Here is a 25036-nt window from a genome sequence, read left to right on the forward strand (position 1 = left end):
ATCTGCCAACTCCCTAGAATTAAAGACTGAATTAAAACACTCCCGTTATTGAAGAATTTCCTGACTTCCATGGTATTATCATATTAGTGGGACATTTTTAATGAAGTACAGTGGACCTACACCAGCAGATGACATGGCTCCCCAAATCAACGCAGACTATGGAAACTTCACACTGGACTTCAAGCATCTTGCAGTGTGTGCCTCTCCATTCTTCCTCCATACTCAGGGTCCTTGGTTTTCAAATGAGATGCAAAAGTTGCTCTCATCAGAAAAGGACTTTGGACCACTGTGCTTCATTAAGTCCAGGGTCAACGCAGCCGTCTACCAGGAGATTTTGGAGCACTTCTGCAAACAAGCTTTATGGTGATGCTGACTTCATTTTCCAGCAGGACTTAGCACCTGCCCACACTGCCAAAAGCACCAAAACCTGGTTCAATGACTGTGGGATTACTGTGCTTGATAGGCCAGCAAACTCACCTGACCTGAACCCCATAGAGACTCTATGGGGCATTGCCAAGAGAAAGATGAGAGACTTGAGACTGAACAATGCAGAAGAGCTGAAGGCCCCTATTGAAGCATCCTGGTCTTCCATAACACCTCAGCAGTGCCACAGACTGATAGCTTCCATACCACGCCGCATTGAGGCAGGAATTGCTGCAAAAGGGGCCCAAACCAAGTACTGAGTACATATGCATTCTTATACTTTTCAGAGGTCCAATATTGTTCTATGTACAATCCTTGTTTTATTGATTGCATGTAATATTCTAATTTTTCTGAGATTGTGAATTTCGGGTTTTCATGAGCTGTACACCATAATCATCACAATAATGACAAATCACGGATTGAACTATCTTGCTTTGCATGTAATGAGTCTTATCTCATATATTAGTTACACCTTTTAAGTTGCATTACTGAAATAAATGAACTTTTGCACGATATTCTAATTTTTTGAGTTTCACCTGTACACAAAAACCAGATTAACATACTTTATTATGTAGCATCTTGTGTAAAACCAATGAATTATTAGGAATCGCTTCAGACCAGTCTCATCTAACATAATGCCCTCCAGATGTATTGAGGTTCATAATACACAATCCATGTTAGTGGAAAAAATCCAGGAACGGCAGTCTCAACACATCTAAAGAACATCACTTTGAGAAAGACTGGAGGAATTTCCAGATTTCACCGCAACGGGAACATCCCAGTTGCTGGCTGATTTTTCTCGATTTGGGAACACAGCGGGTTTTGCAAAGGAGAGCTTGAGGTCCATTGTTGTTCTTGTCGTTCAGCTATTCAGTCACTTCTTATTCTTTGTGACAGACGGGCATCATCACTTCGTTAGAACTGTTGTGGTAGTAAAGTATTCTTTCCATTCTTGCAAGCTCCTGCTTAGGACACGAGAGTATCGAGACATCTGTTGGGTCTACCCCCGCCCCCCTTTTTTCACAATTGATTTTCCACAGACGCGGCTCTCCTTTTTACTTTATCTCTTCTTTTCTGTCGCCGCAGCCCCGCCTAGCTCCGATCGCGATCAATTCTTGCCCAAGTCAATGGCCTCGTCCCGGGGAGGCGCGGCTAGCGGGACGGCTGAGTCGCCTGGGCTGTCGACAGAGGGGCTCTAGGACCCAGCAGGCATGCGAGCAGGAGCGGAGCCCATGTGCTCCTCTCCCCTCCTCCGCTTGCCTATCTCTATTGTCTGAGTAGCCTGGCGGCGGCAGCAACACCTACAGCTTCAGCAACTATCTGTCCGGGCTGCGTTGTGCGACTCGGGCAGCGAGGGGCGGGCACGCACGGACCACAGCTCCGACGGGCGCTTGCCCGAAGCCGAGCCCTGCAGCCGCGCCGGCCACTCAGGCCCGGCGGGGATGGACCTGCGTCCTGCAGCGGCGCGAGTGGGCATCTGAGCGGAGGAAGAGAGGCGGGTCGGGTCCGGCAGAATGGGCTCTAGCCGCGCCGCCCCCGGGCTCTGGCTGGTCTTCGCGGTTCTTTTCCTGAGCGCTCCCAGAGGTGAGTCCTGATTGTTCGCTTGGTTGCCGGCGGTAGAAAACTTCCCTAGCTCGGTCCTTACCTTAAGGGAGCCGATCCTTCCCCGGGAGGGTCTCTGAGTTCGGGTCCCGGCAGGAGAAGTGTGTCTGTGTGTGTTGGTGTGCATGTGGGCGGGGGAGATCTGTTGTTCCGACGGGAATCGGCCAATTCGGGTCTTCGGAGCTCGGTCACCTCTGAGACTTGTTGGGTAAGGGAATCCTTTGGTTTCGGCTTCCGAAAACTATCCCGCGTTCTCGGGTGATCACCATGGAAACACTGAACCCGTCTACCCGGCGGCTGTGTGTGTGTGGGTGTGTGTGTGTGTACACCGAGCAGCTGGGGCTCGCCGCTGTGGGCTCCCCCTCTCGGACTCCTAGGTAGGGATCGTAAAGAAGGTGCCCTCCGGCTGTTTGCCAAAGCCCAGAGGTTTCCCCCGCGGCGGTTTTTTTCCCCTCCCTCCAGGTTGGACCTCCCCCTCTCGCAACCTGTATATCCCCAGATGCTGTGGAATTATTTAATTCTTTCCCCACACAAGTTCCCGCCACCTTCTTTACCTGCAGTGGCGGGTTTTCCCGAGAGTGCTGTTGAGATCTTGGAGATGCAACTCCCCCTCCTGCAGGACAGGGTTAAATTTACCTTGAAAGGCAAAGGAGCCGTTTGGGATCTCTGTGATTCAATTAGCTTCCCTAGTCCACGCCTTCCCTCTTTTCCAGCAGGGCAGGGTCAATCCCCGAGGAGAGATCCCTCCTCCCAGTCTCGAAGAAGGGAAACGGACGCTGCTTCCCTAGGGAAATAAAATTCCCTGGAAAAGCAAATACAGCTGTGCCTTACTGCTCCCCGAAAATACTCTGTCCTACTCTCCAACTGGCTGAAAAGCTCTTCAAATATGATTACCATTGACCTACTTGCTCGTCTCTGACTTTACTCCTTGCATTTTTATCTTTCAAAGCAATCCAGAAAAAAAATGCAGATCCTCCTTATTTATATTTACAGCTCTTCTAGTGAGAATAAGTAGTTACCAATGTTTATGTTTTAAGAATTAAGACAAGACCCTCGGTTTGGGCAAAGCATCCTTCCTTCCCTGCCAGATACCCTCCAGAGGTACTGGACTGTAATATTAATCTTCCCTAGCTAACATAACCATTCAGCATTGAAGTTCACACATGGGGGAGATACAGAGACTACTTGCTACCCTTTATTTATTTCTTTTGTGGTATAAATTGTCATAAGAGCCTAAAGACAACAAGCCGCATTCCTCCCTTCTCTCTAGTCTTAATTGATTTCTGAGCCCTCTCTGAAGTCATATAAACAAAAGATATATAGCCAGGCTGGATCTCTTAATACCAATGATCAGGATTACATCAGAATATGGTTGCCTCAATAATATTGAAGAATTAAATATATGGAAATGTTTCCCAGTAATAATCTCAGCATCATGTTGCACATGTGAGATCGTTGTTCCAAACCATAAATTATACCCTATGTTGTTTTGAATGAAAACATTTTGGGGCTAAGAGCTATTGGGTCCATTTTATAATACTGAATCAATTCTCCTGGTTCTCTTCTTAAAAGCAAGCTTATAAGGTAAGCAGGAAAGTTTTATTATTGCCTGAAACCTTGAAGAGGGTATATTCTATTGTGGGGAGAAGGATATATTTGCCAGTAATACCTGATTTTGCTGTGACTGTGAAATGGAGAACTATTTCGCCAAAGGAAATTGTGTTGTGCAAGGTGACTTCTGAAAGGTTTTTCTTATGGCCAACAGAGGAGGAGAGAAAACAGACATGTTGTGAGAGATGGACCAAAATATATTGGAAGATATAAGCCTGTGGCTGGATCACCATGTCAAGTTGATGAGGGGAAAATAGATGAAGAAACATCTATTAGCATAGAAGGGAGTGAGGTGTCAGAGGTCATAGCCCAGGGGAGGAAGAAACCAGATTGGTAAGGAGTCCCTTGCTCCTTCCCTGTCATCCCCCTTTCTGGAACCTAACAGGGCAGGGAGTGATGTCATGGTATCTCTCAACCATCTGCTGCTTCTTCAGAAGGAAATCCTGTAACACAGAATCTGAGGGAGCTTTGATAAAGGGTGCCCATGGGGTTCACCATCTTTTAATGGACTGATTGTTCTCTAGATGGGTGGGGGGGGGGTATTTGTTTGCTGCTCTGGCCTCACATGAGACAGAGGAGCAGGTGGAGATAGCAAAAGATGTTGTTTTATGGAGGTTGCATTATAACCATTGATACAGATTTATGTGTGTGCATGTGTGTGAGAGAAATTCATTGTTGGACTGAGCACTTTCCCATTGTGCCTCTGGCCACTAACCTCAATATAATACTATATAGTGAAATCTGTATTCTTTCTTATCCTTGCTCATCTGGCATAAATTGATGAGCGGATCATATAGACAGCCAGTTTAACTCATGGTTTTTTATGGTCAGAAATGTAGTGATGTAATTTTTATTAATAGCCACACAATTTTAGGAAATATGTTTGCTGCAACAGTTTAGAAAGCTGAAAATGCTGTTTAGGAATTGGTCTGTTTCTAGTTTGCAGAAAATAAAAGCATAAAAATATTTGGATATATCTCATCTTTCAAAATGGGGGATGGGATTCCTAATTTTTTTGAGCCAAGATGTCACATCCATAGCAGTGCTGGTTGCTAGAAGAGAGGGCTTTTCAGCTTTCATTCAGGAATACAAAACCCTCAGATGAGCTATAATTTGCTAATCTGGCACTTTGTCTCTAACATAGATTAACCAAATGTTTTGGGATTCCCACAAGCATCACCAATGCCCAGGCTCTAGTATTAAGACATTCACCATATCTGATTCCAAGATAATGCATAGATATCAAGACTATAGTAGTCACCAATGATAATCTCAGCCTTAATGACTTTTTAATCAGGCTAATACTTAGTTCCTTGAAAGAAGCCTTTTATTCTCAGGTTGGCTTTTCAACTGATTTTTAACACTGGTGTCCAGCTGAGGCGATGCTAACCCACGCCTGCTTTACCTGAGTTTCTGAATATGTCAATGACTATCATGCAGACATTCTTATTTCTCTTCAGAGCATGAGAGAACCTAATATTTGGAAATTGCAGGGAGGTAGTCTTTGACTAACTGTCAGGAAAACCTTTCTGAAAATATAGAATCTTCAACAATGGAACAAACTGCTTGAGGAGATAGCAAGATCACTTCAATGGAAGGCACTCTAAAAAGACTAAATGACCAATTATCATGGATGGTGTAGCTATATCTTCCATTATACGTCTTGTGTCAAGCAATGGGTAGGAATAAAGAAATCCCAATTTTCATTCCCTCAATGGTGCAGTGGTTAGAGTGCAGTACTGCAGGCTACTTCTGCTGATTACCGGCTGCCTACAATTTGGCAGTTAAAATCCCACCAAGCTCAAGGTTGACTCAGCCTTCCATCCTTCGGAGGTGGGTAAAATAAGGACCCAAATTGTTGGGGGCAATATGCTGACTCTGTAAAATTGCTTAGAGAGGGCTGTAAAGTGCTGTAAAGTGGTATATAAGTCTAAGTGCTATTGTTATTGCTATTCCAGCAGTATGATTCTATTATTCTACTCCTAAACTGGGCAAACATAGAAAAGCATCAATTTAGTGGTTTGGAAGGTGTTCTAAAAAAATGTAAGTCTACTTTGCATTGGTCTGTACCTTTCTCTTTCAAGGGATGGTAGCTGTAATGGATCAATAGGCATAAAGTATTTGAGCATGGAGGTGATTTGGTGTAAAGGGCATGAGAATAACCCATTTATGGACTACATACAACTTTGCACTTGGACTTGTACCACATCTGAAGTTTAGCATAAATTTTTCACATATTATAACTTGCCTGATCCTTAATAATAAGGATAGATTTTTCCTGGTTAGATAGACACTCCTTTTGATTGTTCATCTCCATGGACACAACTGTAATGGTTATGCATTGTTTGGTGCTTTAATCCAAGAAGTGGCATTGGAAAAGGCAGTAGATTTTATGTGATGGACTATGTAATAATACCAAATTTATTTTGTATGCCATTTAGTTTTTTATTTATTTTTATTAACACACATAGAATAACAGAGTTGGAAGGGACATTTGAAGTCTTCTAGTCCAACCCTCTGCTCAAGCAGGAGAACCTATACCATTTCAAAGAAACGGTTGTCCAATCTCTTCTTTAAAACCTTCAGTAGGGGAGCACCCACAATTTCTGAAGGCAACCAGTTTTACTGATTAATTGTTGAATTCACAAGAGGATGTTGTTCAGTAAAGCAGTACATCCTTATTTGTTTTGCCCACTTCAATTCCCAGGTCCTGGATTTTACTAATACATTGTTCATGCCTGCAGTTAGTGTTGCAATATGACCTTTGAAGGATGTTGTATTTTCGTTCTTACAGTGGAGGACCAAGTGGGATGCTGGATTTGAATCAGGCAAGGTCAGGTGTACATCTCCACCCAACCTTGGAGCTCAGTATTCTTTTAGGCAGAGAATTATCTTTCGGATGACCACACTTTACAGCTGTATTTTGGGAATGAATTAGAAAAATCTTGTATATTTTTGGAAAAGGAAAGAAGTATCAGTTATAAAGAAGTACAATTTTGGCAGAGCAATTTGGCTTCCTAGAATGCAACATTTGGGCTAGAATTGAATACCAATTGCCTTTCAAAATTCTCTGATGAATTTGTGGACAGAGAATTGGGCTTAAAGGTTATCTCCAGAGGAAGAAGAATATTTCTAACATTGTTTTCAAGAGAAGGATTATCCCTTAGTGGTGATAGCTGCAACACTCCACAAAAGCTCCATTTTAGGAATTTCTTCCTAATATCTTCTTGTTGTATGTAATGGAAGCATTGGAAGACCAGCAAGCTGCAGATTGCTGAAGAGAAGGTAGTGCAGGGAAGGTAGTTATTCTCATACAATTTATGGCCAAATTGTAATTGTAATTGTAAATATATCAAGCACACCATACTCCACCCATTAGAATTTATCCAAAGTCTTTCCCTTTATAGAAGCATTAGGTTCAACTCCCCGAATTACCAGCATCCTTTGGGACTTCGGAGTGGGGATAATCACGCTGTTCTGCAAATATTAATCACTTTGTAACTATCTCCTGCCTAGGCAGCAGCCCAAGAGAACTTGAACTAGAGAGAAGTGACCATAACATATATTTTAGATCCAGAAGGTTTTATTTGACTTATGATATCTGAGCTTCAAAATTCCAGAGACCACTAGATATGTGATTCCTAAACTTTTTGCCTCACTTAAAAATCCAGACACCCAAATAAAATGGACAATGAAGACAATATTTTTCCGTAGGCCATCTACAGTATCTCATATATACATATTCTCCACAAGTGGCTGTTTAGGAAATGCTAGGAAAATGCTACCTTTTGCCAGACACGTAATTCGTAGAGCACTTCATTCGATTTCAGTTAATTAAAACAACATCCTTATCAGTATCAACATTGTTGGAAACTGGAAACATGCCAAAACTCAAAACTCAAGTCTAGTTGAATATTACTGTTCCAAATGATTGAGGGGAGGGAGTAGAAACCATCCAAGAAACTCTTATTAGTCCTTTGCACATCCAGAAGAAATAAAATGGCTGCTTTGAACAGAAAAGCCAAATGAAACTGAAGTGTTGAACAGCAAATGAGGAAAACGGATAAAGTACATTATCAAGGAGATAGACAGGAAAGCCAGGGCTAGCAGCTTTGAACTGCAAACATTTGGAAGATCATTTGGTAAACTCATTGTTATCAAGTGTCAAACTATGGTTTGACTGCCCAGACCTGGGAGTTTTAAGTAGAGACAGCTAGTGATTATTGATAAAACAAAATTTACTCTGGCAGAGGCACCTGCAGAATGTCCTTAACCTGATCAACAATTGTATTTTGACTGGCACTTAATTCCCCCCCCCATTCATTTGATTTTGATTATGCAAAAATATAGTTCAAGATGACACAAATTGAGTGCTACATTGGTTTTCTTTTATTTTTGTCTTTACCATAAATTATTTAGTGATGAGTCAGGGTCAATTTTCTATTTGTATAAAATATTTTAACTCATCTTGTCTTCCCAAAGCAATTTAGATGATTACAAAGCATCCACCAAAGGCAAAGATTTTGAATGACAAATTAATTGTTAAGAGTTCCAATTAAAAAGCAGAATAAAAACCTATCAATATTGAAAGAACTAAACAGGATCAACTGTGTCTTCAGAATTTTGCTTTGTTTTGTTTTTAAAGAGGACATTTAGGAGACCTTTCCCTATATCCATTAGTGTAATAGCACTTATTGATGAGCCAAAGATAATCTTGATAGGTAGTCTTTTGCGGTGGCCAGAATAGTGGCCACCATCGAAGTGGGCACCACAACATTTCTTATGGTAATGCCTTTTTTCCAGGAATTAAGTTTTATATGTAAGCTATTCTTGCTGCATTAAACCTAAACATAAGCTTAAAACTTAATTGATAGTAATTTTGATTGGAATAAAGCAGTGGTGGGTTTCAAAATTTTTTGGAACCTCTTCTGTAGGTGTGGCCTGCTTTCCGGGTCCACTGGTGGAACCTCTTCTAACTGGTTCAGTAGATTTGATGAACCGGTTCTACCGAATAGGTGCGAACTGGTAGGAATCCACCTCTGGAACAAAGTGAGAGACCATTCAACATGACAATTTGGAGGAATTCTGTGGATTACAAAAAAGGGGATGGGAGGGAAATGCTAATCATTTCCATGGAAAACTATCTCAAGACATCAGGAAATTACTAGAGAAGGAGATGGAGGTATGAAGGTGTGAAGGGCACCGTTGAAATTGGTCTTTCACCTTTGTAAACCACCTGTTAAGCCATAGTGCTCTGTTCGGGGAGAGTGCTCTGTTCTGTTCGGGGAGAGGGATCTAGGAGTCCTAGTAGACAACTACTTAAATATGAGCCAGCAATATACCACAAATAAAGCCAATACAGTCTTAGGTTGCATTAACAAAGGGATAGAACCTAGGTCCTGTGAAGTACTGCTTTAGTATTAGTACTGCTTTATAATGCCTTGGTAAAACCACACTTGGAATACTGCAACCAGTTTTGGTCGCCACAATATATAAAAGAAGTTTAGACTCTAGAAAGAGTGCAGAGGAGAGCAACAGAGATGTTTAGGGAACTGGACACAATCCCCACCCTCACCTCCGGGGCTGTATCATATTCTGGAGGAGCCATGTGAGGTGTTTATATCCCTAGCTTCCCTAATTAGATCTCTGTTTATAAGCACTCTCAACGACACATTAGGACTTGAGAAGACCTATTCAGTTTTCCTGAATGAGGGATGGACTAAAAGATGAAACAAATTATGGTGGTCAAGATCACCTGCCCTTTTGAAATCTAAATTGCCAAAATAGTTTTTATTATTTAAGTAATAAAATCAAATTTCTGTAATAGAGCCTCTCTCCTTACTACACTTTTCAGACATTCCCACTTCCCCTCAAAAGTATACTGGGTTCCATAATTACCAAAAATAATTTAAAAATGCAGTTCTTCATTATGATTTCCCAGCCTCCTTGTACTACTGCTTTAGTTGGCTGTAGTCCAGGCTCTGGGTTACTGGGCATGTTTGGATCCTGGCTGTTTCAAATATTTCATTCTCCCCTCCCAACAGGCTCATACATCTGTCTCTTACCGAACAGCTTCTAAAATCAGGGAACTGGAAAGGATAGTTTAGAAATACACAGCCTTGATGTTCCTCATCTATTTGGTTTTCATCCCTTTCCCTCATCAGATGTTGCCTGCATTTACTTTTTATCAAGCTGTGGGTGTCCAGAGAATTCTGAGAAGGATGAGAATTGAATTTATAATAGGAAGTGGGAAAAGCAAAATGCAAACACCTGAAATAAGAGACAGGATGTTTGTACTCTGCCTTTCTGTGTATCACAAAAGGCAGATTTGTTGGCCCTGGGTAGTGCAAATAACTGTATCTTATAGCAGGATTTGATTTTTCTTGTACTATTGGGTTGCTTAATCTTTTAAAACCCTTCATTCTGAAAACATTTCGACTTCCCCATAGGCAACTTTTGACAAAATAGCACACCATTATAAAAGAACCAAGGATTTAAAATAACTAGTAGCACAATTCAGGGGCAGTTCCCTTGATGGATTCAGACTTGGCCATGCTTAGATGATACTCATTGAAATCAGTTGGACTTAAATTTGCCCATTGACCTAAATTGTATTTAGTTCAGTAGGCCTTATCTAAGTGGGACTTAATCTGGCCTCAGTTCAATCAGAATGTCACAAAAGCAGAGGAAGCATGTTTCATTTTATAGCCGACTTTCACTTATAAGTGGAATATGTACAAGACACTTGACAGCTAATGTGATCGAAGGGCTAGTATTGGGCAAGGATTGGTAAAACCCAGGTTGCATCCTAATCTTAGCTATGTAAACTTACTGAGTGACTTTGAGCCAGTCATTCTCTCCCCATGCAGCATAGCTTGCAGGATTGTTGTTTTTGAAATAAAATGAAAGGAAATCTCCATGTCAATTATTTTGAATTCCTGATTGTTGACATCTGAGTAATTTTTGTTTTAAAAAACCTGCATGTGTACTGCTATCATTTTATACATTCAAGGTGCTTCCAGTAAACTGGTCAAAGTAATCTTCAAGCCATTTCTCCAAAAAGGTCCATAGTAAAATTGTGCTACAGATTCTTGTTCTAGTGCAATTCCAATTAGCTGCACTGTAGAATACAACAGTCATTCACTTCATAATACAATCCTGAGGATACTTTCTGTGAAGTAGGTTAAACTGAATTTATTAGGATTTACTTCCTGAATAATGTGCACTTAATTGAGAAATGTCCAATTGAACTCAAGACTCATGTTTATATAAAATTTTAATATTTATATATTCAGAAGGAAAGTCTTTTTATTTAGTTAGTCAAAATAATGCAATTTCTAAGAGTTGGTGAAAAATTTGAGGGAACTTCAAGATACAGACCTAGGTAAAATGGACAGGAAAAGCTCACTAAAAAGTAAACATCAGACTGCTCTCAATAAACTGTGCTTTGTGAAAGTTTGAGATAATATATAGGCAATAAATGGAATAAATTTATGAGCGTCTTAAAATATTATATTAAATCTCAATGGTAACAATAATTTTATTCATTTTTATTTTTCCTATTAATTTAAGTACATGTTTATTCACAAAATATATAACCTATTTTTCATTGATAGCAGAATAAAAAAAAGGATAAACCATTTTTAAATATAACAAAATATTATCTAGTTTTTTAAAATCATAAAGCGATTAAAACCCCGTAACATAGGATAGAAATTCTAATACAAAGATCATTAATAGCAAAACGTGATGATGATGATGATGATGATGATGATGACGACGACTACACAGTACAGTTACATCATTGTACTAAATTAGATCAATATGAGAAGTCATCAGTCATTTGTCAGATTCACCAACTGAATTAAAAATACTCAATGGTTCAGAGCATTTCTGTCTTCAGTGTACTGTGTGTTATATACCAGGAAATGTTTCTTTCTATATATGTATATCAGAATAAGGTATATAAGCACACATATGTACAGTACCTACACACACACACACACCAATTTGGTATATACCAGAATCAATCTGGTATATCAATCTGAGCAGAACATCTATTAAATACAAGTCCAGATTTTTGCCTATGTCTGTCTGTCTGTCTGTCTATCAATCTATATCTATCTATCTATCTATCTATCTATCTATCTATCTATCTATCTATCTATCTATCTATCTATCTATCTAATCCATCATTCTGGATATATAAGCACAGTGTAATGGATGCAACCATTTACTTATAATAACTAATCACTAGGCAGAAAATCTGGACTTATATTTAATAGACGTTCTACTCAGATTGATTGTGAAGTAGAAGAGGCTGCCCATTAAAAATGTAACTCTCATCTCCAAAATTGAGATCAGGCTGAGGTCCACACACTACATCAACAGTTGAATGTCCATGATTGTAGAGGTTACATGTAAAACACTTGTTGGTCACAATCATGATTTATTTTGATAAGGTCACCAGTTATATGGGTTTAATTTCATTGGCTTATTATCTGTCACTGACTCAATGTTGACTCAACCATATAATATATCAATCATATAATAGATTTTCATGATGAGGTCTCAATCTACACCTTTAGATGGTTGTTGGTTTGCAGAAGAGTATAGTATTTGGACTGCAAAAATCTAGCCGTATTAAATTGCAGAAAGCAGAGTGGTCCATATTTTTTTGTCAGATTACTGCAGCAAGATAGGGTAGTCCTATTCTTGAAGCCCTACATTGTTGTTTGAAAGTGCTCTGCAAAACACCGATAAAAACTATCATACAGATGAATTATTATTTTTTAGCACAACTTTAGAGTAATAGGAGCCAGAGATGGTTTCTTTGGGGACCTACTGATTATCTCTGATCCAAGTCTGAGTTCCAAGTTTTGCCAAAATGACCTTGAACACAATACATTCCATTCTTTTACTTAGGGTTTCCCTCCATCTCATAGAAGGATTGGGAGTGGGAATGGGGTCACAAATGTAAGTGTCTATGGAGTGAGGAAGTTGCATGTCTGATGTTGATGGACATAGTTCTCCTGTTTGCAGCTGATTGTGAATCTGATCCTCCTGACACGGTGTATTTGCCAGCTGAATTAAAAGTACTCAACGGCTCAGAGTATTTTCGTCTTCAGCGTACTGACCGTTACTCACCAGGAAATGCTTCCTTCAGCTCTCGCTCAGAGACATTCCTCTTCCTTCATCGTCGACTTGCAGGAAAGCCCAGTATCCAAGCTACATATCTTCCTTTCACTGTCCAGCAGGTAAATTTGCCTTAAAATCGTTTAGAAAGATGCTTGATACAAAATGGAAACCACAACACTTAAGCCATATTTGGAACTTTAAGAATGTATCCTGCGGGGGGGGGGGGGGGAGAGGCAAGGTAGAAAAATGTCAAAACGTGATTTACAACAAAAGTATACATTTGGTGGGGCTTATGTGATGTCACAATGTAATATTTTGACATTTTGATGTCCCGCTGGTTAGTAATGGGTATCTACAGTATGTTCCTAATGGTGGCGTAGTGGTTAGAATGCAGTATTGCAGGCTAACTCTGCCCACAGTCTGGAATTCAATCCAGACAGGGCTCAAGGTGAACGCAGCCTTCCATCCTTCCAAAGTCAGTAAAATGAGGACCCAGATTGTTGGGGATCAATATGCTGATATATTGCTTGTGGAGCACTGTAAAGCACTATGGAGTGGTATATAGTGCTATTGCTAATTACGTCTGTTTAGTTTTATCTTTTTTTTTAAAAGAAACTTTGCTTTTAACAACACAAAAATTTGCAGCCACCTATTGTATTTCTTTTCTAAAAATGCTTATAGTATCCACATGGGACCCAGAATCATGCTTGTAAAGTAGAATGATGCTAGAGGTTGCCACTTTGCTCTGTAACTAGATTACTGGTACTATTTACATGTTTGTTTGTTTGTTTTTTAAATTGGAGCAGGAAACATGATAGGTACCAAGTGAGCTACCTATGGATACCACACTGAAGATTCCCAGTGCAAGAACTGGAACAGTGCCAAGTTCGATTCTTCCCTGGATTTGTTTAATAAGATTCTATCCTGAATTCAGATTCTTTTTTCTTTCCAGGAAATTCCAGCAGATAATTCCCAGTTCACAGATGTCTCTACTACCTGGGACATCCGTGCCGTATCCATTGAAGGCACAGTATCTCCTTATGAGCCCTATGCTCGTGTTCTTTTCCACCTCCAAGGGCAGGATTGGATGTCAAAACGACAACCCCTGCCTTGTGTCAGCCTGCATGTCTTTCATCAGGCCCAGGTTGTGCATCGGGCCTGCCACCTTCAGGTAGGCACAAGTATGTATGTTTACACTCTCACAAATTGTGGAGAAATTAAGTATATGATTCTCAGATGGCTTGGAAAGTAAAGTTCTGCTGTGGCTATTTGACTGCATTCTGTTGAAGACAGTGGAAGTGAATATGTGGAAGTGAGCTAAAGTTATGTGGTGCAAGTTGCTTGGAGGTTCTAAGAGATCATGGACAATATATGATGATATATGGATTCTCATGGATCATCTATATGATGATTTAATTCCACAAGCCTCTGGTATGATCTGCGTGTTAAAGAGCCATGCAATTAATCCCAGGAATCCATGATTCTAGAACAGAAAAGGTTGATATTTAAATATTAAATATTAAAAAATAGTTAAATATTAAATAATAGCATTCTTCTTGTAAACACTGCTTAAAGCAGAAGTAGGATGCAGAACATCCGATTGGTCTGAAGTTTGGTTTTCTTCTCAAATATATTTGTCCTTCTCAATGCTCCTACCCCTCACCCACAAATGCCATGCCATGTATAAGTCATGTAATCAAAACTTGGGCTCTTGGCAACTGGCATGTATTTATGACTGTTGCAGCATCCTGAGGTCATGTGGTCACCATTTGCAACTTTCCCAGGGAGCCTCCAACAAACAAAGTCAGTGGGAGATGCCGACATCGTTAACTGCAGCAAAGAAAGATAATATAATCAGGCACAAATTACTTAACAACTGTATTGCTTAATGATAGAAGTTCTGGACTGAATTGTGGTTGTAGGTTGAGGATTAATTGTACTCCAAAATGTGGAATTGATTCCTCTCAGAAGGAATCACTTGATTCCTAAAAAGATAGGAGAGAAGAGTGAGAGAATTGTCACTAAAGTGATTAAGACAAGTGCTTTCAGAAGAATATCTAAAAGTAGCAAGTAATTGGGGCAGGGACCATAACTGAGCAGTAGAGCACATATATCATGTATTTGCAATGGTACATCAGTACTCATTGTTAATTGGTTCTGGGAGGCATGCTGAGTACCAAACAAATGATGAGTACCAAACAAAGTTTTCCAGTAAGAAATAATGTAGTGAGTCACAAGGCAGCCAACACCGACAAGTTCTATCTTGTGTGCTGAGTACTGAACAAACAATAAGTACTGGGATAAAATTTCTGCATTAAAATGCCTTCAGTACCAAATTCAATGAGTTTCAAAGCATTTGAGTACCAAGGTACCAACTGTATAAGGTTTCACATTTGATCCAGCTATTGTACTCATTAGTGTAAATGTGAGAAAGGTGTGGGGGGGGGAGAGAAAGAGACATTGGCATCAGTTTCTCAGGGACCTGTTGCCTATTAGAATAGGTGGAATTGGGCAACATAGACCAGGCCTTTACTCAGTATAAGCTTTGCATAGCTTGAGGGTGGGCTTTACAATGAGTCAATAGCATGTGAGTTTCTCTCTTTTCCTATCTAGGCTCCCCTGGGCATGTGTGTGGTGGAACTAGCACTTCCCCCTCGCTGGTTCTCTCCTCCACTTGGCACTCTTCATCGCAGATCTGAGGATTCAGTCACCCCAACTCTAAGGGCAGAGTTGTACTATAGGCTGGAGGCCACTCTACCTGGGAAGATACACAGAGATTGTCCCCATGTGCGAACCCAGCAGAGGCCGCATCCAGGTACAGGAAGCTCCAAGGAGCAGCTGCACTATGTGGGTCCTGTGGACATCAGAGTGATGAGCCCTCCACGGCGGCAGGAAGTGCGGCTGGATGACAATGTGATGGTCCGAGTTCCTGACACAGCCCTGCGCCCAGGACAGCTTTTCACTGCCACTCTCATTCTGCAACAGAACTTCACAGCTGATCTACTGACCCTCCGGTGAGTGACAGTTGCCATGCACTGACCTGAACGGCAAACAAATAATTTCGAATTCAAAAATCTTTTCAGTCACAGTGAACACAATCTTGATAAGTAATCATAATTGCGTATCATATTGTTTTCAACTGTTTCAAGTTCATTGCACCCATTTCTTAGTTGTGGAATATGCAATCACTCTGGACTTCTATATTATTCAGGAAACTCCTGTAGATTGAAGATGTGAGAGAGTGGATTGCCTAATTAGTTGATGGCAGAGCTGAGATTTACAGCAAACCTATGAATTTACTGATGCCCATTTACTCTCTGGGTTCTCTGATACAGGTTTTCATCTCTTCCGAAGGTCCTCATCCTTCAAAGACTTCTCTTTGCTCCTTCCAACCTTACCACTGAGGCTGTCTAGATGGTCTTTGCTTTGCTGTACATCTTATTTTTTTCCTTGTGCTTCCTTTCAGAATCAAGGCAAAGAAAGGATTACAGGTTCTGGCTGTTCGCCCCACCAGACCAGAGGCTTGGACGGCAAAGCTGGACAAGTTCAAGAGTGCCAAACACCACACTGCTTTGATCACTTGTCGTCGTTCTTCTGGCAGTTGGTTAGACTGGAAGTAGGTAGCCTTTGAGGATCATAATTGTTTCTACAGAACTGCTTGGCTCATCTTGGGATGAGGCATCAGGCAGCATCTCTGAACAGTTTGTACTATAATGCATTGGGTGTTTTCCTTTTGAAAGGAAAACGTTGCCCTTATCTACATATACTGGACCTATGAAGAAATTACTGAACTAGGACTCCGCCCACTCTGTCTCTCCCCATTCCTTGTAAAAGGACAGTTCATTTTTTTGCTTGAATGGAAGTTGAATACCACATCATTTATCAACTATATAGTCTGGGCAAAGTTCATTGTTCCTTAATTTACATAACAGTACAACTGTTCTAGTTTGCATAATTCTATGTTAGCGATAGAAGGGACAAGTTCTCCTTCCAATAAATGCATGTCTGCTGTTTCCTTCTTCACTGTCACTAGGACTAAAATCTTGTTGAGCAGAAGTTGTTAACAGAAATTGAGATGCCCTAGGTCTACACCCAGTACTTCCTTCTACGTCTTTAAGAGCTATTTAAATTGTTTGCATAGTTCTGTAACTGCCTCAGCATATTAATTTTCTCCACTAAATTAGACTTACCTTACTCCTTGTATTATTCAGGCAAGTCTGATTTTTTAGATACTGAATACTCTGGTTGGCCATGAATCTAAAAATAGCTAAAGACGTTTAGACAGAAATCCAGGGAGTGCATATACTTGGAGTTTTTCATTCCCTGGACCCCAACAAAAGAACTCTCATCTGTTGTTCCCCCTACAATATTGATTCCAGTTCGACAGCCACAAAGTTCTTCCCTTCTTTTTTCCCCCTGTGTAGGCACAATCATGGAGGGAGGGGGAATGAGGATATAGTTCTTCCCACAAAGCCAGCCAATTATATTGTATAGCGTATCCTGCCTCTTCCCTCCCCTCCCCAAAGTGACATTCTGCATTTGTTAATATCAGTTGTCAATTCAATTTTAATGTAAGAGAATTAGCTTGAAAAATTCTTCTCAAGGAGTTGAGCATTTGAGAGAAATACGCAGGCCTAGCATTTCATGTTCTTGATAACAATAAAGAGGTACAGACTGTCCCCTCTTTCATTGCACACTTGCCTCTCCAGAAGTGTATAACCTCCCTGGCTTCCCATACTTCCACCAAATTTCAGGAAAAGAGATTCTGGAGGATCTTCCCTCATTAGGCTTTTTCCAGCTGGGAAGTGAAGACAACCTGGGAGGCTTCAGAGTGAGGGGAGATTCAACTCAGGGGCCAGTGGTAGCACTGGCACCCTGTACCACTTCCAAAAAAGAATGAGCTCAAAAACAGTATCTCCCAGTAAGGTTCAAAACAAAGCAAAACCAGAGATCTACTGTATTTTACAAGGAGCTTACATTTGCGATAAAAAGTGCAACCTCAGTTATGAAAATCATCATCATTATTATTATCATCTTCAATTAGTACTAAAACCTATGGCCAAATATCTGCCTTATACTATCTCAACATTTATTTATTGATGAACAAAGAAGAGTAGGCCCAGGTATGCAACTGAAATATTTCATCCCTTAAATTTTTTGTAGGAAGTGGGAAGGTGGAATTTTTTAAAGAAAGGAGATGTTCTGGTGAAAATTGTGGCTTCTCAGAGTCATGAAATAGAGAGAGGCTCACGCAATCCATAGGTCACAGCTTGCTCATCCCTGAGACAGGAAATAGGAAAACTTGAAAAAGAATATCCATTTCTCTAATGCTTGTTAGAGGCATTTGTGTGGTTTTGGCACCATCCTTGACTCCTATTATTGAAAAGTAGGACAAGAATGGTTGGTTGGGTATACATCTTGGAGGCATTTCAAGCAGCATCTATTGTGTATTTCTTTGCATCAGTCATTGTCCAGAGCAGGAAAAGTATCAAAGAGATTTAGTAGTGCTAAGTTTCTTGGTTAATAGGCAGGGACTAATTTTTTGGTATCCTGATTTTTCACCAGCAGCTATGGCTGGCATCAGTGGTGGGTTTCCAAATTATATACAATCATTTTGCTTGTGCGCAATGCCTACCATCCGAGCCACTGATACTACCGGTTCGCCCAAACCGGAAGCAACCCACCTCTGGCTGGCATCTTCAGAGGTGAAAGTGATCTTTTATATCACTACACTTTTGGGCAGCTCAAACTGAAGACTGAACTCTTGCATTAGAACTAATTTCTAAGTGGACTATGGCATTAGTATTCTGAAAAGCCAGTTACTGATTAGTTTTTGGATTGGATTTTTATCCAGATAAATTTGTCTGATTTGAGGAATTTTTAGAGCAACTCATTTTTTCATTGGCCTTTGAAACACGCTGCTGTTTATTATATTTCAAATGTGACTGCTATAAAGTTTATCTGGTGTCAGTTAATTAAAGGTTGTCTTATTTTGGTATGATGTAAAGCTGGAAATCAGGCTTGGTTAACCTTCTTGTTCAAGTTATTGGGAAGTTTATGCATTTCAGTATCTTTTCTAAGTAGTCATGCTTGATGATTTGACAAGATTGCTAGTATTTTTGTGTTTTTAAACTGAATATTGTGCCCATTAGGCAGTAGCAGGTGTTCAGCTGCCACAAATTTTTCAATTTTTATCTAGCAGCAATATGAGAAATACATTTTGAAAGTCTGAATGGGTTAGTTTTTTGAACCAGAGAATGCTGTTCAGCTCTTTCAGCTCCATGCTGATCAAGATAAGTGAGGTCGACATATTATTATTCCAGGTGTTCTATCATCTCCTCAGTTTTCCCTGGGTTCTCTGATCTCTTGAGTGTTAATTTCTAACCTTTCCATTTAGGGCAGCAGATTCTCCAGAGTTTCTATATTTGGATTTTCTTGTGGAGAATAGTACAGGTGCTCTGGCTGCTACACGCCCTGTTACCTGGCAAGTGGAGTACCCTGGCCAGGATCCTGAGGCTGAGAAGGACAAGATGGTGTGGGAGATCCAAGTATCAGAGAGAGATGTGCGGGCCTTGGTTCCATTAGTAAAGGTAAGGCCTGAAACTTGGTGTTTTTCTTCTCATGGATAACTTGTAGCATGGATCCTTACACAATTCCTTTGACTCTCTCCAGGAACAGGAAATTGTGAACACTGCACTTCTCACAGGAATCCCCCAGTCTGTGCCTGTGAGGCTGGTTGTGGTTGAAACAGGAGGTGCTGTGTCCGAAGTAACTCAGCAGATGGGATGTGAATCCTCTAATAAGCAGGTCCTACAGGTGAGAAACAAGCACCGCCATAAAAGCTTTTGGATCAAAATCAGCAACATTTTTAAAGACTGCAGCCTTCTTCTCTAATTGTCAAATTATTTCTCAAATGAGAGTCAGACACAGTTACAAAACATGCTTAATCATGTCAGTTAAAAGTTTTAGGGGTTGCCTTCTCACAACAATGTAGTGTTAGTTTTAACCTTAGTTAATATGTGTAGTTTAGGATGTTGGCAAATTCAGCCAATTCAGTTAGTTTATGACTCAGTATATTGTGCAAATAGAGAGAAGAGATTAGTAACTTAGCCAGAGTTCTCATTCCAAATCAAATAGCCTGTTTGTGTTACTTTATATTTCTACTGTATTTGTGGAAAAAATAGACCCTGCATTACTACCTGGAATGTTTTGAAATCTTGGTTCCTCATCCATGTAGCTTCCTCTTGATAACACCTCATCTTAATTTTACCCTTTCTCCTTGTACATTTTAAGACCCTGCATTCCACTGATCTAGCAAGCTCGTGCTGTATTTTTTGGGATGCTCCCTTCTAGTGGTCTCCATCAGTGGCCACAGGATTGTCTTTGTCCAATGTTCTTCCTCCGTGTTTTCATGCACGTGCAATTCCTATGGGAAACATAGAATGAAGCCGAGCAACGTTGAAACTCAAGAAACATAATTATACCAGTATATCCAATAATAGTGTGTGACTTCCGTCATTTCCTTTGGCATTCGCAACCCATTTCTCTATAGCACCCAAAAGGATCCAGTCTCACACTGATAGATTGTAAGAACTCACAACAATTTCCAGCTATGGTTCCATCTTGAATTGTTCTAGAGGAAAACAAAAGAAAGAAATCCCATACTGAGTTAAGGAATCAGTATGGACATTCTTGCTTTCTTCTGACCCTTCCTTGGGCCTTTGGATGTACATCTATGGACCTGAATGTGTTTTCTAATTTACCTCTAGGTATCAGATGTGTGTGATGCTGTCTATGTAGGAGGAAAAGAGAGCCGAGGGGCACGGGGTGTAAGGGTGGATTTCTGGCACCGTCGTCTGCATGCATCATTACTCTTTACTGTCTGGGCTCCACTTCTGCCTTTGCGTATTGAGCTGAGTGATACCTCTTTGGAGCAAATACGAGGCTGGAGGGTACCTGGCCCAGCATCCGAAAGGTAAGTGTTATGATTCCAAGAGAGTCGCTAACAATGGGTTAAAGATGTGGCATCCTTCCCCAACTTAGCTCCCTGTAGATGTTTTGTGAGTATGTTTTCTAGATTCCTTATCACCAGGACCAATGCTGATACAGAATAATGGGAGTTGTGACCCCGAATCATCTAGAGAATATTAAATTAACTGCCTTGTGCTTTGTAAATGTGCTAAGTTCTTGCATTTCTTCTCTGAACAGTCCAGCAGAACCAGAAGAGGGTGGAGAAGAAGCTGAGAGGAGAGCACGTGGCTGTCGGTTGCAATACCAGCGTGCTGGGGTCCGTTTCCTCACCCATTTTGTAGCTCACCCTCTAGACGGTGGACGTCACCTGACCTATATGCCAAGCTCTGATTGGCTACTAGATGTTTCCCATCTGGTGCAGAAGCATGCTAGAATCCAAGACCCTCGAATAGCAACACTGGAAGGTGGAAAGGTGGTGGTTGGCCGTGAAGTAGGAATGACCTCCGTGGAGGTAAGGAGCACGTGAGGAAAAAATGGGGGCTGAGTGATTCCTTGCTGAGATGGGATGGAATGAGATGAGAAGTTTGCTTGGAGCATGATGATAGTTGTTCAAAGAGATGAACTGTGCACATGCTATGGATGTTACTTTTGTCTCCAGTTTGGGGAAATGGTGGGATAATATGGTGAATGTGGATATGAAGAAAGAAACTATAAAGAGAGATGTGACAGCTTTACAAGCAATCTATGAAACACTGTACATTGCAAGCATTTCTATTCTCCCTCCCTCCCTCTCTCCCTCCCTCCCTCCCTCTCAACCCACCCATTTATCATATCTATCTCTCTCCCTCTCCCTCCCTCTCTCTCTCTCTCTCTCTCATATCCATCCATCCGTCCATCTACCATCTATCTATCATTTATAACTATCTGTCAGTCATTGAGGGGAACTCACTCTCCCTATTTGGTCACTTGGCTGGCAAATTAATCATCCTGTTAATCATGACTTGATGTTGCAATGGATGAGAAAAAGTATCAAAATGGATACAGTTTCTGCGCAAAGTCTCCTTATGAAATAACAATATATTCTCGATTTTTTCAGGTGCGTTCTCCTGTTTCTGATTCTATCCTGGGGGAACAGACTTTGGTGGTGTCAGAAGAGAAGGTCTCAGTTACAGAGTTGCAAGCCCAGCTGGTATCAGATCTATCACTCACACTGTTTGCAGAACCAGGACATCTGAATGTTTTCACTGCAATGTGCCAAGGATTTTCTGCTCTGCATTCCCCGAAACAGGTGAGGAGTTTTCTAGACATTCATGGCATTATGAATTTAATTTTCCATCCTTCTGTGTTACAGAAGCACTAAACTGCATTTTGAGGGTGCATACATGTCCTTCCATGGCTCACTTAAGATCAAGTTAGACTTGATAGAAATGTCATGTTGTAATTTTCTTCAAATATGGAATGTGTGTTCAAATATAGAATGTATCATGTGTCTTGTTCTTGCCAAGATTTGCAAAATCTTTTATTTGGGTATCATGACAGAGGATCAATGTATGGTGAGTTTTCTTGCCATGATGTGTAGTAGTCAAATCTTAGAAATTTGGTAAAGGGGAAGCTGCTTCATCGAGTTGGGTAGCATGATTTATATCTGTTACCAATGTGGATAATGATGCCTTTGTTTGCCCAACCTACCATTACCATTTTAAGGCAACTTGAGATCCCAGTTTTCTTTCTTTTTCTGCAGGAAGCAGTTCTGAGCATTTGGTTGGTATTCAGTGATCACACCTTGGCTCCAGTAGAGCTTTATGGCTGGCGGGATGCATCTCTCTTGCTTTCTTCTTTGAATCCTGAAGTAATATCTGTGCGGCTGGAAGAGGAACAGGCTTACCCAATGATCGTTGCAGAAGGGCCAGGCCAGGGGTCCCTCCTGCAGCTCAGCTTACATTCCCCAGACTCTTGCCGCAAGGGGAAACATAAGGCTCCCCTTTCCCAGGGGACAGCGTGGCTGGAAGTGAACTTTGGCTGGCACCTCTTGACCACTAAGAGCCCACAGCAAGAAGATCTCCATCGACATGGTAAGGCTCCCTTTCAGCGAGCAGAAGGTGCCATGTCAGGTGAAGCAGTGACTGTTGCGGCTATCACAGAGAATGGCAGAGGTTCAAGGAGGCGTGGCCCAGTAGCACGAGGGCCACCGATGAGCAAATTTGAGGGAGCTGGAATTAGCTCCTATGAGGATATTGAACAAGTGGAAGAAGTAGAGGAAGATGAGATGGTGAAAGCACCTTCAAGGGTGACAGATCTAGAGATTGGAATGTATGTCCTCCTGGGAGTGTTCTGTCTTGCCATCTTTATCTTCCTCGTCAACTGTGTGGTCTTTGTCCTTCGTTATCAGCGCAAGGAGCCTCCTGATGCTGGATCAGGTCCAGCTTCTTCTGCCCAGCAGCCTCACAATTGGGTCTGGCTAGGCACAGATCAGGAGGATCTTAGTCGGCAGCTGGATCTGTGCAAGCAACACTGCAAAGACCAGCCTCGGGGCCCATCTAGCACCACCAATGATGGGTACTCTTGCTGTGCAGGGCCAGATGGAACTTTGGAAGCTTTGGCTCCAGAGGCCCCAGCTCCATTACCAGAGCCAGAAACCGGGGTCTCTGTTAGTAATTTGGGCCTGACTGCACCAGGGAACCCAACGCTTACCAGCACCTTGTCCAGGAAGAAAGAGGGCAGGGATGTAGGGGGTCGGCGGAAGCGTGTAGAATTTGTGACCTTTGCTTCCCCGTCCAACTCCGCACCCAGCCCCCCTGCTTCTGGACCAGTAGTTCAGTCCATTCTGGTAGCCAGCGAAGATGACATTCGTTGGGTGTGTGAGGACATGGGGCTGCGTGACCCAGATGAGCTACGCAGCTACATGGAAAGGATTCGAGGTAGCTCCTGATCTGCCCTAGCCCATTCCGGTGGGCAAACCAATGGTCACCCCCTTAGGTGCTCTCCTAGGATCAGTCAGCTGAACTCTCTACCTGCTTCTTTTTAAATAAGGGCTCTCCACAACAGGACACCAGCCTTGTGTTTGTGAGGAGAAAAAGAGCCAGAGATATTTCTGCTGCTCTTTGTGTTACAGACACAGTTCCTTAGCTGCGCTATCTTTTTCATTCTGGTTAAAGGCATTCTCTCCACCTATTCTTCTCTCAGCAGAACTAGCCCATTTCTCCTGGGAAGAGAGCCCACGTGTGCTCATTGCTTCTCCCCCTACCCCCTTAGGAGGTGTGGAAGTGGAGTTTGGAGACTGGAATGTAGCTGCAGGTGAGAGATAGGCTGGCTGCGATGTACTGTGAAGGTGACCTAGGGGGCTGATCCAAGACCTCACATATTACGTTGACCCTCATTGCCAGTGTGTGTCCATTGTGATGGTATGAACAACGAGTGTCTTTCCGTCCTTCCTGTGGTCTGAGCCTGGGGCTCTGCCCCTATCTCCCCCCCTCCCAGTTCCCTGATCCCTCCCCTAAAGGCGGGCAAGGACAGAGCTCCAGGGAGCACTGGCTGGGCCTTTTCCACCCTGGTTGTGTGCCTGATGTCCTTAAGAGTTTTGTACAGTCGCTCATATTTTATACCGTACTATTGGGAGGCTGCCAGGCAAGTCCTTTATTTATGGAAGATTTTTAATTCTTACATTGTTAAAAAAAAAGTAAAATAAATAATAACTAAAAATGAAAGGTGTGTCATTTTTTGTGCAGTCTGGTTTATTTGTGTTTCCTTGGTAATAGAGAAGTAGTCATCTATGCAAGTCCAGACACCTGACAGTTCCTTTCATTCCGAATATTTGTTGCCTTGATCCTAGCCTAAGGCCAGTGTATCATCACTGCTGCGATGCAGGAGATCCTCTGAATAACTTTCAGCATGATTTTAGTTAAACTTTCTTTACGAGAAGGTAGTTTAAACTACAAATATGGGTAATTCTGGACTCAGAACCATTCATTTAGCTACCCTTCAATGTACAGGTAGTCCTCAATTTACAACAGTTCACTTAATGACCATTTGAAATTACAATGGCACTGAAAAAAGTGACAGGATTGTTTTTCACACTTGTGACTATTGCAGCATCCCCAAAGTCATGTTCGGATGCTTGACAACTGACTCGCATTTATGACGGTTGCAATGTCCTGGGGTCATGTGGATCCCCTTTTGTAACCTTCGGACAAGCAAAGTCAATGGGGAAACTAGATTCACTTAATAACTGTATTACTAACAACTGCAGTGATTCCATTAACGAATGTGGCAAGGAAAGTCATAAAATGGGGGA

At 41.5% G+C, this 25036-nt stretch overlaps 1 protein-coding gene across 1 annotated transcript; it reads left to right on the plus strand.

Moving 5' to 3' along the window:
* The first annotated feature begins 1727 nt into the window (after positions 1-1727).
* Positions 1728-24458, plus strand: TMEM132A (transmembrane protein 132A). Its single transcript, XM_014052539.2, has 11 exons — positions 1728-2007; positions 12679-12893; positions 13727-13945; positions 15388-15788; positions 16241-16390; positions 19172-19364; positions 19447-19590; positions 20544-20749; positions 20983-21256; positions 21842-22033; positions 22487-24458. Exons 1-11 carry the CDS (start codon positions 1938-1940, stop codon positions 23672-23674), a joined length of 3252 nt encoding a protein of 1083 aa, XP_013908014.2. The 5' UTR covers positions 1728-1937; the 3' UTR covers positions 23675-24458.
* The last annotated feature ends 578 nt before the right edge of the window (positions 24459-25036 follow it).

The sequence above is a fragment of the Thamnophis sirtalis genome, unplaced genomic scaffold (genome assembly GCF_051295495.1).
Source record: "Thamnophis sirtalis isolate CommonGarterSnake01/CBP01778 unplaced genomic scaffold, rThaSir2_p1.2 scaffold_1, whole genome shotgun sequence".
NCBI lineage: Eukaryota > Metazoa > Chordata > Lepidosauria > Squamata > Natricidae > Thamnophis > Thamnophis sirtalis.

Coding starts and splice junctions, on each gene's coding strand:
- TMEM132A (XM_014052539.2), top strand. CDS start 1,938: ATGGGCTCTAGCCGCGCCGCCCCCGGGCTCTGGCTGGTCTTCGCGGTT. Junction 19,591..20,543: donor CTAATAAGCAGGTCCTACAG/GTGAGAAACAAG, acceptor ATTTACCTCTAG/GTATCAGATGTGTGTGATGC. Junction 22,034..22,486: donor CTCTGCATTCCCCGAAACAG/GTGAGGAGTTTT, acceptor CTTTTTCTGCAG/GAAGCAGTTCTGAGCATTTG.